Source organism: Colletotrichum spaethianum (assembly GCF_022836535.1).
Source record: "Colletotrichum spaethianum MAFF 239500 DNA, contig06, whole genome shotgun sequence".
In the NCBI taxonomy this organism is placed as follows: domain Eukaryota; kingdom Fungi; phylum Ascomycota; class Sordariomycetes; order Glomerellales; family Glomerellaceae; genus Colletotrichum; species Colletotrichum spaethianum.
Window position 1 is genome coordinate 663,687 of NW_026054776.1, and position 16,607 is coordinate 680,293.

The following is a 16,607-nucleotide window of genomic DNA, read 5'->3' on the forward strand; positions in this document are numbered from 1 at the left end:
AACATATCTCTTTCAGCTGTCAGAGCAATCAACTTACGCCGTAGATAGATCCCACCCAGTTGTATTGGTCGGAAGTCATATCGAGCTCTTTCATGATGTTGCCCGGTTCCCCAACTTGTAGAACTCTCACATTTGAAGCATTGGTTTGATCAATCTTGGAAATTGGTCAATTTGCGTCCTCTTCAATACGTCCGGCTATTGAAACGAAGTGTCTGACCTGTTTAATCATGTACATTACTCCGATAAGACCCAAAAATGCCTTGTCAATTTTGTTGATGACGGATCTCTCCTCTTCTGCAGAGAACGTTGAAAGAAACGCTGCTCTATCTTCAGGGTCGTCTCGCAGGTTGTCTACATTAGCCCTCGCGACGGCTGCGTTGGTTTGCAGCTTCCGGCTGGTGGCCGTGGCAGCGTGATTGACTCGGACCTCGTTTGGTTGGATTGGTGCACTCATGATGCTGTGAGTATTCTGATCTTCTTTTCAACAGTCATTTCAAACTTTTCGGATGATGAGAAAATGTCATTTTTATGATCGGCTAATCAATGTTACTGATAGGGAGCCATGCCGGGACCGGTCCGTAACCTTGTCAACTTCAACTTCACACTGGGACCCTTATCAGCGGGGATTCACCAGCGTCTGTATGGTGTGCTTAAAGTTGAGATGGCGATATGACGTTCGCATGCTGAGTGGTTGGCGCGAATCACTGCCGTGGAGGTGCTGCAGCTGTGTATCATTCGCTGAGGCACGTCGGGAGTGTATGGCGAAATCACGGCCCACCATTCCATCATCCCACTCGATGACATTCTATCAACTGTCCATCTCCTGGACCGGCTAAAACCCGTTACCATCGTAATAGCCGTAGGTAACAGGCCTCAAGTATCAAAGTTGATACTGACCAACTGTCGTTTTTGGGCTCCGTTACAGGACTATCGTAGTATCTATGCTAGCGCTAAGATGTTCCGCAGCACGTCTCTCGGAGATTATGCTGGAGGATTTCCGCACGCAAGATGCAAGCAGTATGACGTGAAATTTATGAAGATGTGTTATAAAGAGACCTTCTGCCTGATTGATTTGGCATGGAACTATCTTAGCGCGATATTTTGACACCTCAATGAACCCGGCCGATTCTTCCTTGCTAGCTGCGTATCTCAACTGCATTGTTCATCATGTCCTCAGAGAAACAGAACAATTATATAGGTACAAGACCAAAGAAGCAAATTCTTCTTAATGCTTTCGACATGTTTACCGTTGGACACTTGTCCTTCGGCCAATGGAGAAACCCAAAAGACAGAGCCAAAGACAAGCGTCGGGATCTCACATACTGGACCGATCTTGCTAAGCTACTCGACAAAGGAGGCTTTGTGGGCCTCTTCCTGGCCGACACTTTTGGGCCATATGATACGTAAGTTTCATCATGTTGCATCTATGCGATCGAAGATTTTGCTCACGAATACAACGATCTAGATACAAGGGCAGCGCAGAGCCCTCAGTACGGACAGGCGCTCAATGGCCAATGGCTGATCCGGTCATCGTAAGTCTTTCCCCAAGTGTAATTGGGCAGCAATGAATTGATGTTGTCATAGCCCGTTTCGGCGATGGCTGCTGTGACCAAGAACTTAGGCTTTGCCATCACAACCTCAACTTCGTATGAACAAGCCTACGTTGTGGCGAAGCGGTTCAGTACTCTCGACCATTTGACGAAAGGCCGCTTCGGTTGGAACATTGTGACAAGTTGGAAGGAATCAGCATCTAAAGCAGTAAGTGTGCTACTCAATCCCTTTCATTCATTCCCATTCTAAGCTGAATAAAAAGGTTGGCTTGCCGTTGGTTGAGCATGACACTCGCTACGCCAACGCCGACGAGTACTTGCGGCTTTTATACAAGTAAGAACCATGCGTATCGTCTTATAGTAATGCAATCACTAACACTTTTTTAAAGACTTTGGGAAGGTTCTTGGTCGGACACAGCTTTGGTAGAGGATGCCGAACAGGGCATCTACTCCGACTATTCTCAGATTCGCCCAATCCACCACCATGGCAAATTCCATGTAGATGCACCTTTTCTGACTGATCCATCCCCTCAACGAACCCCTGTACTATTCCAAGCTGGAACGTCTCCGTAAGTCCAGCCACTTTCCAACGTCGGAAAATCAGCAGCTTACCTCTATTCCACATAAGCGCGGGAATCAAGTTTGGCTCAACCCATGCAGAAGGCATCTTTGTTGCTGGCCTCTCACCGCATGTCGTGGCACCGAGGGTAAAGGCCATCCGTGAAGGAGCGATTGCAGCCGGCAGAGACCCACACTCCGTCAAAGTCTTTGCAATGATTACTCCTATTATTGGCAAAGATGAGAAGGACGCCCAGAGCAAGTACGAAGAAGCTCTCAAATACGTACTCATCGAAGGTGGTCTCGCTCAATTCTCGGCGTCCACAGGTATCGATGTCTCCCAGTTTGACTTGGACCACGAGCTCACTGAGAAGGATGTCGCCAGCAACCTCCAGCGAATTCACTCTTCGCTGTACAACCTCCGCTACCGTGGTGAAGATGTACCTAAACTGACACCCCGTAACCTAGGCACAGTCGCAGCGATTGGCGGAAACGGTGCGATGCCTGTTGGAACAGCGTCTCAGGTCGCAGATGTGTTTCAAGAGTGGGTTGATATTGCTGATGTTGATGGCTTTAACATCGGCTATGTAATTACACCAGGCAGTTTTGAGGACGCTGTCGAGTATCTCGTTCCTGAGCTCCGAAGCAGGGGTCTTTTGCCAGAGCCAATCTCGGAGGATGATCCAGCGCCCACTTTTAGGGAGCAGATTTATGGGCTAGGTCAGAAGGGGTTGCGGTCAGATCATCCTGGCCACAAGTACAAGTACGACACTTATGAAGAGACCGTTGCTAAAGAAGAGGCGGCGAAGGCTACAATTGCGGAGCAGACGACATGAAAAGGACTATGGCAATTGCAAACCTAAGTTCTGAAAGGTTCCACAACGCTAAGGCTTAAAGAGATCAGTCGTTTGTTGTCCCAGGTGCAACTATCTTTGAGAATGTAAAACCATGAGATACATTCGTTGGGCGTATGCATTCATAGACCTCTGATGGACCATACTTTGGGCTATCGCCAATCTTGATCATCTCAAGAGTTGATATGACATTTGCAACTCTTGCACGTATGAGATGTCAAGACTAAGTCCAATTAAGCTTGATCAGATTAGTAAACCTTGACTTTTAGGGTTTCTGGCTGCAAATCTACTGACGAAGGTAACGTTGAAGTCAGGCAGAATGAAATACCAGGTCAATGAGCTTTGAAAGGGACCGAAGCTCGAGCAAAACGGGGATACACTCTATCTCGTGAAAGGTTATTCCCCATTATGCGTTGTTTTCCTTGTTTTACCCTAGCAATAGCTTGAGAGCTCGGGATAACCCGATGGTCCCATCCCATCTTGGGAGCTGGGAATGCCAATCCGTTCGCATGGAAAGTCTGGTATTAACCATAGGATGTATCTGGTATTAACCATAGGATGTATCTGGTCCTGGCCATGCAACAACCATTACGACGTAATAATTACCGACAAACACCTTGGAGAGGGGCATCAGGGTGTTAATCATTATGCCTTGCGCAAGAAGGTTGAGCAAATCACTAGTGACGACGCCTCGACAACTTGGCGAAATACCATTCCCGATGCTGGGACTTGGTTTCTGCTCATGGGGCCGGGCCCCACCGGCACCGAAAGGAGACACAAAAGCTTGCATTCTATGACAAGTCAAATCATTGAATGCTGCCAGCAGTGTGGTGGTAGAGAGTTGCCAAGACTTCAATACATGCCGAACGCAGAGCCGTCAAAGTGGGATAGACAGGTGACCACCGACCCGGTTCAACAAGGAAGCACAGTTGGATCCCCGCTTCCCGGCATCATCCACGCATCGCAGCATCAACAATAGGTACCACCACATCTCGTGCTCATGAGCCCCGGAATGACCACTTTGAAGTGATTAGAAATACTTACCGATTCCCCCAAACACGTGGCCCAGAACCATGGCGAGTACCCCAGCAATAGTCTAGCTTGCGGGGAAGAAACATCTGGAGTGCTTGGCAGCTTGTGAAACCCCGCTGCGTTCGAGGTAGGGCCGATTAAGAACCCCAACACAGCAGCCTAAGATCCCCATTTTATGGACGCAAGCGCCGATGGTGACCGTGATGGCTCGTGATGGTGGACATACCGTTGTGGAGAACAGGAAAAGTCTGGGGTCTCCGCATCAGTTCCATTGGGCTGGTGATCCGAACAATTTCCGGGTTTTCTCTACCATATGACTACCCTGTCCCTGCCGGCAACGCCTCCTCGTCATACCATCGTTGGCACGAACTAGGGCTTCATCTGAAAATTTTGCGATGTTCGTTATGCTGAATGTTCTAGAGCTGTATCGAATCTTGAGAGAAGACAGTATGAGGTTTGCCAAAGAGCTGATGAAATAGAGGAACGAAATGACTCTGATGTGTTAGTTGTGTGGTGAGAGTCGACAACTTTTGGTTCCCATGACAGATGATATCTTCAACCCCGGTCGTCTTGGTAGCTGCCAACAACATACTATTCGCATGGGCCCCCGACTTCCGAGCTGTGACTCGAATCAATGACATCGTCGCCTCACAGAGCCCGGCATTCCACCGAGCTCCATACTAATGGTTTCGACCGACACAAGGCCGCTGAATAGCTTGGCAAGAGAAACAATCCCCATGTTTCTTGTTATTTCCACTATGAAGAGGCCGAAGAAACATCCATTGCCAAGTCGATGATCAACGGCCATGTTCCGTCGACAGTGATGGCTGTCTAAGAATGCTCATAAATAGCCTTCTGCCTTTCCCAAACTACTTGGAGTGTTCAGAAAATCACAGTCAACACTTTATACATAGATTCCAGTGTTGGAGGCTCGTTGCCAGACCTTGACCCATCATGAGGACTGAACTGACAACCTTGGCTTTGGTCATCCTCCCCTTGGGAGCAAGCTGCACGTCCCTTCCTCCCGCAGCCGTTCTTCACACCCTGGCTCGCAGGAATGATTCTGTCCCAATCTACAAAAACTCCTCCTATTGCGTCGATGATCGCGTAGAGGACCTTCTCCAACGTATGACCATCGAAGAGAAAGCCGGCCAGCTCTTCCAGACTCAGCTTCAGCAGGGCCCAAATGGCACTCTCGACCCCGGCAATGCGACGGCCCGCCGCAACAGCACAGACAACATGATCGGCGAGAAGCACATGACGCACTTCAACCTTGTTGGGGACATCGTCGATGCAAAGGAGGTCGCTGAGTTTGTCAACCTCGTCCAGCAGCGCGCTTTGGACACCCGTCTCGGGATCCCTGTTACTCTGTCGACGGACCCGCGCCACAGTTTCACAGAGAACATCGGCACTGGCTTCCAGGCTGGAGTCTTCTCTCAGTGGCCTGAGTCCTTAGGTCTCGCTGCACTGCGGGACCCTTACTTGGTGAGGCAGTTTGCCGAAGTTGCCCGCGAAGAATACATCGCCGTTGGTATTCGGTCCGCGTTACACCCCCAGGTAGACCTCGCAACTGAGCCCCGATGGTCTCGACTGGGCAATACTTGGGGAGAGGACGCCAACCTTACTAGTGAGCTTCTTGTTGAGTACATCAAGGGCTTCCAAGGCAAAGAGCTAGGTCCTTACAGTGTGACTACGGTCACCAAACACTTCCCTGGCGGCGGTCCCATGGAAAATGGCGAGGACTCCCACTTCACCTACGGGAAGAACCAGACCTATCCCGGTAACAACTTTGAATACCATCTCATCCCCTTCAAGGCTGCTATCGCGGCAGGCGCGAGGCAGATGATGCCGTATTATTCGCGTCCAATCGGCACTGAGTACGACCCCGTTGGTTTTTCTTTCAACAAACAAATTGTCACCGATCTCTTGAGGGAAGAGCTCGGTTTCCAAGGAATCGTGGTTTCTGACTGGGGCTTGATTACGGACACAGTGATTCGTGGTCAGGACATGCCGGCCCGCGCATGGGGCGTGGAAAGTTTGACGGAGCTGCAGCGTGCCGCCCGAGTCCTTGACGCCGGTGTTGATCAGTTTGGTGGCGAGCAGCGTGTCGAGCTGATCGTTCAGTTGGTACAAGAAGGCAATATTACCGAAGACCGCATCGATGTTTCTGTCAGACGTCTCCTCCGTGAGAAATTCCTCCTTGGCCTCTTCGACAACCCTTTCGTCGACCCCGAGGCAGCTTCGAGAGTCGTCGGCAACGACTACTTCGCTCGCCTTGGCAACGATGCCCAGCGCCGGGCCTACACGCTCCTTACCAACAAGGACGAGATTCTTCCCCTCAAGCACCTCAGCTCTGATACCAAGTTCTACGTTGAGGGCTTTAATGCCACCTTACTTGAAGCCCGCAACTTCATTGTTGTTGAGACGCCCGAAGAGGCCGACTATGCGCTTCTGCGTCTCGAGGCGCCGTATGAGCCTCGACCTGGTGGCTTTGAAGCCGCTTACCATGCTGGATCACTGGAGTACTCCGATGAGGAGAAGGCGCGTCAGGCGGCCATATACGCAGCTGTGCCTACTATTGTTGACGTGATCTTGGACCGTCCTGCCGCCGTTCCTGAAGTGATCGAAACTGCTTCTGCCGTGTTTGGCAGCTTCGGTAGTGGAAGCGAGGCGTTTTTGGATGTTGTGTTTGGTATCGCGGCCCCCGAGGGAAAGTTGCCCTTTGATCTGCCGCGGTCACAACAGGCCGTGGAAGACGCGATGGAGGATGTTCCATTTGACACGGAAAACCCCGTGTTCGGATTTGGACACGGCTTGAGATACGCTGACAAGTGTGCGGCACAAGTCGGTGGAAGATGCTTTGATGAAGACATGAAACGTCTAGTAGGTCTGAATTCCGGAGTACAAGATGCATTGGCAGATAATCATGATGGCGTACGATGATGTAGTGTGCTTGCCGTTCCGGTGATTCGTTAGGGCCTAGTGCGTTGTGTTATAGAAACTTGATTAATAAGGAGTACAACAATGGCTAAGAAGCTCGAGTCTCTGGCCTAAAAACATTCCATGTTTACCCGAGCTGTACATGCTTTTGATGGCGTGAAGTTTGACGACGGTGAAGTGATCATTGCATAGGTCCTTCTGGAACATGACGCTTGTCACCTTGACGTCACGCTTCGAGCAGAACGAGTACTTAGCTGGGCTCTCACGACTCTTTCGTATCATCTGTGACCACCGCTAATATTTCTCTTCAAACAAATACTGTAAGAATAACTACACCGAATTAAATTTAAATAAAAATGGCCTCAGCAATTGTGACAGGAGCGACCGGTAAGTGTGCCCTTGACCACCTCCGGTCAAGCCCCGGATGACGCCCCACCTCCGGCCGATTCGGGTCTGATGTTGGCATTCAGCTCGGACGCTAACTGACCCAAAAAGGCATTCTCGGAAGAGAAATCGTCCGCCAACTCGGCCAGAGCCCGAAACAATGGAAGACCGTTTACGCCATGTCGCGCAGCAAAAAGGACAAGTGCCCGCCCAACGTCAAGCACAGCTTCATTGACCTGACCGGCACCGCCAACGAGATGGCCCAAAGTCTGGATGGTATCGAGGCGGAATATGTTTTCTTCGCTGCATACTTACAGAAGGATTCCGAAAAGGAGAACTGGGATGTGAACGGTATGCATGATCAGCAGCGACAACTGACCAAATCAGCCCGTTCTGACAGCCAACAGGCGACATGCTCCTAAATTTCCTCATAGCTCTCGAAAAGACCGGCGCCGCGAAGAAGATCAAGCGCATCCTCCTCGTCACCGGCGCAAAGCAATATGGCGTACACCTCGGCGCCCCAAAGAACCCAATGGAAGAGTCCGATCCCTGGCAGCGCGACGACCCGCCCTTCCCGCCCAACTTCTATTACCGCCAGCAGGACATCCTTCACGCATTTTGCAAGAAGCATGGGAACATCTCGTGGACGGTGACTTATCCCAATGACGTCATTGGCTTTGCAAAGGGCAACTTCATGAACCTTGCTACGTCGCTGGGCATCTACGCCATTATTGCTAAGGAGCTCGGGAAGGATCTCGAGTTCCCTGGTTCGGAGACGTTCTACACCAAGTTTGATTCTTTCACGTCTGCGAAGCTTCATGCCGAGTTCTGCGAATGGGCTGTGAAGGAGCCAAAGGCGGCTAATGAAGCATTCAACGTCGTGAATGGTGACGTTGAGAGCTGGCAAAATATGTGGCCCAAACTGGCCCGTCGCTTCGGGCTGAAGGTCAAGGCCGACCAGTTCTCAACAAAATCCGAGCTTGCAACCTCGACTATACTAAACGAGAAGCCGCCCATCAGCTTGATTGCTGAGCAGGCCGGTCTGGTGGGCAAGATTGAGCCGAGCAAGTTGGAACAGCGAATCAATCTGACCAAGTGGAGCCAGCAGGAGGACGTTAAGAAAACATGGGCGAAGCTCGCCGCGCGCGAAGGCCTCGAGAAAGATGCCCTCGAGAAAGCCACTTGGGCCTTCTTTGGTTTCGTTCTGGGTCGCAATTTTGACTTGGTCATTAGCATGAGCAAGGCGCGGGAGATTGGCTGGACAGGATACACTGACACCTGGCTGAATCTCCAAGACGTTTTCAGACAATTGGAAGCCGAGAAGGTCTTGCCCAAAATCCATTGAGATCTTATTGATGGGACGAAAAAGTTTGATGGGGATCTCTAGTCTTGGACAAAATAAAGACGAAATGAAAAGGGAATCTTTGGTTTAGCTAAATCAATCCGAGTCTATCATCAACGTCCTTTGCAGCCTCAATGCTCTGCTCCAAAACCCTTGTCTCGCGCTCCGACAACTCCCGTGGATGCTTCCCTACCATGCAGCTCATATCCTTCTTCCTCGCCCCCTTGACCCACTCCTGGTCAATCATCCAGTGCGTCGGCACCGCAAACTCTGTCGGATCCTCCATCTTGTTCTTCAACAGCCCGCCGTTGTACCACAGCAGGTTGTCTACCTCGTCTACATGCGCAATGACGAAGCTGCACACTTGCGTCTTGTCCGTCTGCACGCCTTCGAACGGCTTCCGCCAGCCGACCATGCCGCCGTAGTGCCTCGAGAACGAGTACGTCGAGCCCGTCGCCTCGAGCCCAATCCACCACGTCTCCTTATCGCCGTAGGTGATCCTGTACGTCCACGAGTTGCGGACCTCGTAGTTGTTTTGCCAGCAAATGTGTAACAGACCCATTAACACGTCTAAGCGACCCTTGTTGAGCACAACAATACCCGAATCCTCTTCCTCAGCATATCTTTCGGTCCATACTAGAGACTTCTGCAACTCCTCGCTCGGGTGTTTGAACGTCTCGTGGAACCACTCATGCCTCTCGGGAAACTGGTCCTTCCAGAGCAGTCGGTCGTGGAAGAGGAGTGCCCCCTTTTCCTGGTAGTCGCGTTGTTGCAACAGCTGTTCCGGAGACTGCAGGAAGACGACGTCGGCGTCCAGCAAGATAACCTCCTCGAACCGGCTACCCAGCGCAGCAAACGGTTTAATCGCCCACCCACCCTCCGCTAGTTTCAATGTGGTATCATTAAAGACTGTCAAAATATCCAAAAACTCGACATGGCCATTATCGCCCCCGGCAGCAGCTCGCATGACTGTAATGCGGTCCTCCTGGGAGAGGTCTTCGTCGCCGGCGTAAACAATTTGAATCGGCAGCGTAGTTCGATGGACGTGCGTCAAAGACGCCACCAAGTGGCACGTAAAGCGCAAGGTGCTGCGCCCTGTTGGAATGACGATGCCGGCATTTCGGCGCGTGTAGTCTATTGTGGCTTTCTCGCCGCCGCTCTCAACGCGCTGCTGCTGTGCCGGATTCCGCGCAGGGGTGCCAGCACCTCGAAAGCTTCGCCTGAGATCAGCCAACGGCGATTGGCTGTGGGCGTTCCTTGGCGGGGACTGTAAGTAAGGGAACAGGGATGCGCCGACTCGTTCGATCGTCGCGTCGAGGAACTGCCTCTCAGCCCCCACAACACGCAACCCCTCGCCGCCCTTCTTCTCCTCAAGAGCTTCGATCCACGACCGCAGCACCTTCGTCCGTTCGCCGAGCTCGCCAAAGACATTCTTGTAAGGGGGGCCAAGGGGGTAGTCGATGAAGTACTGGGCGGTTGTGTTGATGGCGTCGAGGTTGAGACCGGACGTCTTTGAAGTCGTCGACGTGAAGGTTGTTATGTGATCGTTGAAGCGGAGAAAGTAGACGATGGTAAGAGTGAGAAAGGCGGCGGCGGCAAGAATCGGTGTTGACGGAGCACCGTGTCGTGGTGAGACCAGTAGGCGACCCATCCTCCTCCAAATGCCCTTCGTGGTGAACTGTTGGCGAGGTTCTTTTGCGTCAAGCCTTTTGCGAAGTGATGAACTCAATTGCAATGCTTTCGAAGTGGGCGGACATCGCTTTAAAGAGCCACGGCTACAGGGCACAGAATGAACTTACTCTTGGAGATTGTACCTTTTCCTAGCGAAAGCTTATTCCACCGAATTCTCCCTTCCCGCGTCAACAGTCAATCTATCTTACTGGTGCGAATTGCATGGTGCGGCTGCCGTGTTCCGAGCCTCTGCGTACCTCAAACCAGGCCTATCCCGTATATCGTTAGCTTGGCCATGCCAGCATCCTAAGGATCTCAGTTTATTGGTGCCCTAGGCGTCGTGTTCACATTTCGCACCATAGCAGAGATGGACGGCGACAAGAACCAGGATCTCATTTCAATGCTAAGCCGCCGGGACGAACACGCGTCTTGAATAGCGTGGATCCACGGCCCCAGGACCCAGACAAACAAGCCTCCCCCGCATTCCGATTGCTGTCGACCCCTTTTTTTCTTTCTTCTCAGGCTCACGACAGGATCTCAGTTATATCAATTGCTGATTGCATCGTATCTGTCTGACATCTGTTTGTGGAAGCCCGCCGAATGGACCCGTTTCATATTCTGGCTGTGTATTAATTATCTCTGACCACAATTCGGGCTTTGAACGACCTGTGATGGGCTTACTCCCGTGTGACTGCTCGCTCCTGATATTAGATGTACCCTGGTTTGCGGGATTTGAAAGTGAAAGATACTTCTCAACGTTCTCGACTGGGTCACTGCACAAGGCGCAATTTTAAGGGCAAGTTACACTAGCGGCATTGCCCTCCTTCTCGTTTGAGTCGAAGCCGTGATTAGCCTCCGGAAGAACAGCAGGCCTGTGATTCGGCATTGACATGGTGTTCCAGGCAGTTGTCGTCAGAAGCGCTAAGGGGGCGCTGTCAGGACTCCTTTAGAAGGGGCATTAGTGCCATGAAACGCGGCTAGCGCCAATACCAGATGCTAGCCCCGAGAACGTACGTGTATCACATAGATATGAATGACTCGTTGCTCGGACTGCCTTCCGACTGGTCTCGTGCCCGTAGCCTACCGCTTACTGAGTGACTTAAGACACGATTGTGAACTCACACTGGGGTTTCGGGGGAAAGGCTAACGAAATCATATGGACTAATGGATCATAAACTTGTTCATGTCATTGGTGTGTAGCCAAATTTCGACATCTCAGGACACAACCTAATCAACGAAGCAGAAGAAATCGCCAAAAGGCTACATGCTACATTGCTCGGTTAGGGCTGCAAAACGTGCCCCTATGCTTAGAATAGGTGTGTATGCCCCAGGGGAAATTCTCTTTCTAGGTACCCAACTTGTACAAATGCAACTGCACGGTCCCTGCCGTCTGGTACTACCCCAGTCATATTATGTCTAGCTTTAGTGCGTTCCCTGAACTCTCATTTCTATGTAGCTGCGGCGAAAAGGACTTTGAGAAGCTCAAGCTTAGACACTTGGTGCCATTGGGGTTGATGTCTTCTTATCTGCGTCCACTGATGACGGAAAAGCGGATTGTTGAGATTGGGCATGAGTTAGACCATTTCCAAGCTACAGCGACTACTATTTTGCGAAACGACCCATTCGACACCTTACACCAAGGCGAACATGGACTGAGAGCGTCACACGATTCTTGCCTGATATACCGCGGAACAATATCAAGGTGATCGAAGAAGGAAGAGAAAGAAGTCTTACTATCTTGGTTTCAATAGGTATGTGTTCCCTTCAAATTCTACTTTCCACACACCAACCAAAGCAGTTCCACGTGTTCAGCAGACAAGCTTTTCGGTACCGACTGGCAGCAGCGATTTACCGAACGGTCACCTAAAAATATCATCACGCATGGTTGGGTATCATTCGGTTAAGCGCGATCGTCAACGGATTACCGGACTGGCATCCGCATATTGTCGTGCCTACATATGATTCGCCGGCACGCGCTACGAAACCACGCAAAGCTGGCGGCTAAGATGCCAACCACAAATTTTCGTCAGCATGGAGGAGTGGTGATTTTACGTTCACACGACTCCGCACGGCAAGCCTTCGACGACAGCACACTCACGGGCATCTACGAAACCCAATCCTCGCTTATCTTTGACAATTCGCAATGGTAATTTGGTCGCCACCTGCCCGTCTTGAAGACGTCCGCATCGCCGTAATATGCGCACTGCCTCGCGAATACGACGCCGCCATCTTGGCCTGCAACGAAACATGGAATGAAGGTGACCATATCCACAGGTCGACAAAAATGCAATATCAGAATCACAAGTTAGGTCGGATTGAAAGACACACTGTTGTTCTCGTACTTCTCCTCAATATAGGCAAGGTCAGCGTGGCGACTGAAACGGCTCGTCTTAAAGCCGTCTATTTGGGGCTTGAGCTGGCCTTGTTGAATGGCATTTGTGGTGGAGTGCCTAGCCTTGGGACCGACAACGAGATCTTGCTTGGGGATGTGGTTATCGGCAAGAGCGTTGTGCAGTACGACATAGGCCGTCAGTACCCGAGCAAATTTATACGAAAAGATACTGTCGATGACAGCCTTGGCCGACCAAACAAAGATGTCCGCACTCTGCTTGTTGGCTTGGAGACCCAACTTGGCTTGAGTGAGCTACAGCGTCGAGTCAATCACAACCTAGCGCACATTCAAAGGAAGGCCATCGACGCAAAATACCGAACGTGTTACGTACGGCCCACAAGTGCAGAAGATATACTTTTTGAGCCTACTTATCCTCACATACATCGAGGCCAGCCAGGATGCGGCTGTAGTGATTAGGCTGTCTATAACGAGGCAGTTGGTGCGTCCTGCGAACGACTTCAGTGTGAGATAAGCCATCGAGTTCCAAGAAGACCACTCGCACTTGGGAGAAAGTCGGAACTAGGAGAGCATAGGGACAGCACCAACACACCAGAATTTTGGATGCATATCGGGTGTATCGGCTCGGGTGACGTAGTGATGAAACCAGGCAAACACTGGGACAAGATTGCAAAAGCCCTCGACCTCATCGCCTGTGAGATGGAGGGGGCGGGTGTTTGGGATGAAACCCCATGCATCGTCGTCAAGGGGGTATGCGACTATGCCGACAGTCATAAGAACAAAACGTGGCAAGATTTCGCGGCTGCCGCAGCGGCTTCAGCGACGAGAGCGCTCCTCGAACGCTATCCTAAAAGGGACTGGCAAGGGTCCTTGGCTCATGGTTGTTGACAATGCAGACGACAAAGACATCTTGTATGGGGCATCCAAGAACCACTATGGGTTACACACTTATCTTCCACAAAGTGACAACGGTATTATGCTGTTTACTACACACTTAAGAGACCTAGCGTTATCAGTAGCAGATGATGCTCTGATAGAACTCCGGGAAATAAATCAAGACGAAGCTAAAAGTCTTCTTAAAAACTCACTTCACCGACAAGAGCTTCTTCGTGATTGCGAATCAGTACGGAGGCTTCTAGATTTCCTTACATATCTTCCCTTGGCAATCACCCAAGCCTCAGCGTATCTGAACCGAAACCAGCACATATCAATTGCAAAGTAACTACAACTTCTGCATAGTACAGAGCAAACCGGTATAAGTACACTGAGCCAAGAGTTCCTCGACAGAACTTGGTATCCAGACCCGCGAAAAGTTATTGCAACTACATGGCTAGTGTCATTCGACCAGGTTAAGCGATCAGATAGCTACGCTACTGAACTGCTGTACTTCATTTCACGTATCGAGCCAAAGTTTATACCACGTTCAACTCTACATTGCTCTGGTTCTGAAGAAGATACGGAGTACGCGATTGGCACTCTTTGTTCCTGTGCATTTCTGGTTCCGCAAGAAGAAACACAAACCTTCGATATGCACAGTCTTATGCATCTAGCAGCACGCATCTGGGTGAAGAATCAGTCAATCGATGGAAAAATCATGGCCGATGCGGTCAAGAATCTCTATGAGGTCTTCCCAACAGCCGGCCACAATAACCGTGCTGTCTGGAGACAGTATATACCACATGCACTCAAGCTTGGGAACGAAAGCAAGGGGATCGAGATAAAGCTGCGATTTTATTTGTTTCTGCGAGTTGGTCAGTGCTTGTTTAAAGACGGACGAATCAAGGAGGCAATCGAGCTACTAGAATATGCAGTAGCAGTGCGAGAGAGGATGCTTGATGAAGGGCATTAAGATAGGCTTACCTCATAATACGAGCTTGCACGGGTGTATCGAGCAGACGGGCGAGTACAGGAGGCTATCAAGCTATTAGAGCATGTGGCAAGAGTTGGAGAAACAACACTTGACGAAGGACACCCAGATTGACTTACATCACAGCATCAGCTCGCAGGGGTATATCAGGCAAATGGACAAGTAAAAGAGGCCATTAAGCTACTAGAACATCTGGTGGAAGTTAGAGGAGCAACACTTGACGAAGGACATCCAGATCGACTTGCCTCACAAAATGAGCTTGCACGAGCATATTGAACAGATGGACGGGTCCTGGAGGCCACCAAGATACTGGAGCACGTGGCACAAATCAAAGCAACACTTTACCGAGGACATCTAGATGAACTTACCTCACAACACGAGCTCGCGCGGGCATATCAGGCAAATGGACGAGTAAAGGAGGCCATTAAGCTACTAGAGCACGCGGTGGAAATTGAAGCAACAATACTGGACGACAAGAATCCATCTCGTCTTGCCTCACAACACGAGCTTGCGGTGGCATATCACACAGATGGGCAAGTTAAAGAGGCTATCGAGCTACTAGAGTACGTGGTAGAAGCTAGGGGGCGACAATGAACAAAGGGCAACACGAGCTTGCACGGGCGTACCAAGCATATGGACGAGTAAAGGAGGCCACTAAGCTACTAGAGCATGTAGTAGAACTCATAGCAACAATTAACGGAGGGCATCCGGATCGACTGGCCTCCCAGCACGCATTCTCACGGGCGTACCAAGCAGACAGACAGAGGAGATACTGTGAAGCGTTGTAAGGTTTCTTGAGACCTTCCACATCAATGAATGTAATACCAGCCATTACATCGAGATGCACCTATATGGACCTAATGAGTGCCAAAAGTAGTGGAGGATATGATTAGCGTCCCGAAAGTTGATATAAATACTGCGTTGATAGCATCATAACCATGAGATAGAAAGAGTGCAGACTCCGCTGCACTGGAACGCAATACATTCACACGCAAAGGTATCGGAGACTCCAGTCCTGGAATGAGTACTTTCGGTACTTCGTGTAAATCCATGCTTGTTATCGTGTGAAGACGGCCAAAAATTCCAAAAGCGGCAGTTTGGGACCGCTATGTATTGCAATAGCCGTTCTATCACCACACTCATGACTAGCAATAGAAAAAGTACCGTAGATTTCGATTGCTACTGGCCTTACTCTTACGCCTTGAAAATTTCTCTTTCATCCATTTGAATGCGGCCATACGTGTCAGCTGTGTTTCATTCTACGTGTGTATTAACTGAAGCTACAAAAGGCAGTATGAACTATGTGCAATGAAGCGTGATGGGTACGTTCGAGCAGTCTTGATGAAAATGAATGGTTGAGTTGTCTCCTCTAGTTCCAGTAAAACAGTGTTCACTTTGTTTGTTTGGTCCCCTATGAATTCTGTTAGCCCCACTGGTAAATCTCAATTAGGCGCAATTTCCCGGATCTGGCGGCGGCGGGATTTGACCGAGTCATAGATGCACAAGCCTCTGCCTCTCTACAGAAAGCTTAAAGCTCAAGGTTGTTTAAGATAGATTAAGTCTTTAATGGGATGCTGACATCACGTGAAGCACGTTTTTGATATTTGTTTGCATACCTTAATTGTGCTCAATCACGGGAGATATTTGTTGAAGCCTCATCAAATCTTCAACTCTCAGGCAAGGGCGGTGTCCAAAAGGTATGCCTTTGTGAACTTGGAGTTGTGAGACGGAAAGGCAGCAACTTGGATGGCACTGAATCAAAATAATTCTCAATCCCACCCCTAACCACCTCGAACCCAGAACACTTCTTGTGCCTGATATCGACCCCCGCCAGAGTCTAGACTTTGGCTTCAGCCTCAATTTCATGACAAAACTCATTTAGCGAAAGGGGCGATTTCGGAGTTGTCGGGCTCTGGGGTTGGCCATTCCGCAGGAACGACGCGAGTACCGGTGGGCTCCTAGTGCGCGGACTGTCTTGGCAAATAGTACTATCTGCCTGAATCGTTACCATGGTAAGGGTGACCCCTACGAGATTTAACTGCCGTACACGAAAACAGCT

General features: G+C 50.3%; 5 protein-coding genes and 1 non-coding gene across 6 annotated transcripts; 4 read left to right on the forward strand and 2 right to left on the reverse strand.

Moving 5' to 3' along the window:
• Nucleotides 1–1,239: 1,239 nt before the first annotated feature.
• On the forward strand, nucleotides 1,240–2,944 carry ColSpa_03211 (dimethyl-sulfide monooxygenase; the record flags this gene model as incomplete). Its single annotated transcript, XM_049269423.1, has 6 exons — nucleotides 1,240–1,403; nucleotides 1,466–1,532; nucleotides 1,585–1,758; nucleotides 1,802–1,884; nucleotides 1,940–2,119; nucleotides 2,158–2,944. 6 exons carry the CDS (start codon nucleotides 1,240–1,242, stop codon nucleotides 2,942–2,944), a joined length of 1,455 nt encoding a protein of 484 aa, XP_049125380.1.
• Nucleotides 2,945–5,122: 2,178 nt separating this feature from the next.
• Nucleotides 5,123–6,937, forward strand: ColSpa_03212 (putative beta-glucosidase D; the record flags this gene model as incomplete). Its single annotated transcript, XM_049269424.1, has 1 exon — nucleotides 5,123–6,937. One exon carries the CDS (start codon nucleotides 5,123–5,125, stop codon nucleotides 6,935–6,937), a length of 1,815 nt encoding a protein of 604 aa, XP_049125381.1.
• Nucleotides 6,938–7,290: 353 nt separating this feature from the next.
• ColSpa_03213 (uncharacterized protein) lies at nucleotides 7,291–8,663 on the forward strand (the record flags this gene model as incomplete). Its single annotated transcript, XM_049269425.1, has 3 exons — nucleotides 7,291–7,321; nucleotides 7,430–7,669; nucleotides 7,753–8,663. 3 exons carry the CDS (start codon nucleotides 7,291–7,293, stop codon nucleotides 8,661–8,663), a joined length of 1,182 nt encoding a protein of 393 aa, XP_049125382.1.
• ColSpa_rRNA_012 lies at nucleotides 8,437–8,552 on the forward strand. The gene has a single exon (XR_007414243.1). It is a non-coding gene; the product is annotated as a 5S ribosomal RNA (ribosomal RNA).
• Nucleotides 8,664–8,751: 88 nt separating the features above from the next.
• Nucleotides 8,752–10,311, reverse strand: ColSpa_03214 (alpha-1,3-mannosyltransferase MNT3; the record flags this gene model as incomplete). The annotated part of the gene is made up of 1 exon (XM_049269426.1): nucleotides 8,752–10,311. The coding sequence occupies one exon, from the start codon at nucleotides 10,309–10,311 to the stop codon at nucleotides 8,752–8,754; it is 1,560 nt and encodes a 519-aa protein (XP_049125383.1).
• A 2,325-nt stretch (nucleotides 10,312–12,636) lies between these two features.
• On the reverse strand, nucleotides 12,637–13,107 carry ColSpa_03215 (uncharacterized protein; the record flags this gene model as incomplete). The annotated part of the gene is made up of 2 exons (XM_049269427.1): nucleotides 12,637–12,975; nucleotides 13,102–13,107. 2 exons carry the CDS (start codon nucleotides 13,105–13,107, stop codon nucleotides 12,637–12,639), a joined length of 345 nt encoding a protein of 114 aa, XP_049125384.1.
• Nucleotides 13,108–16,607: the final 3,500 nt, after the last annotated feature.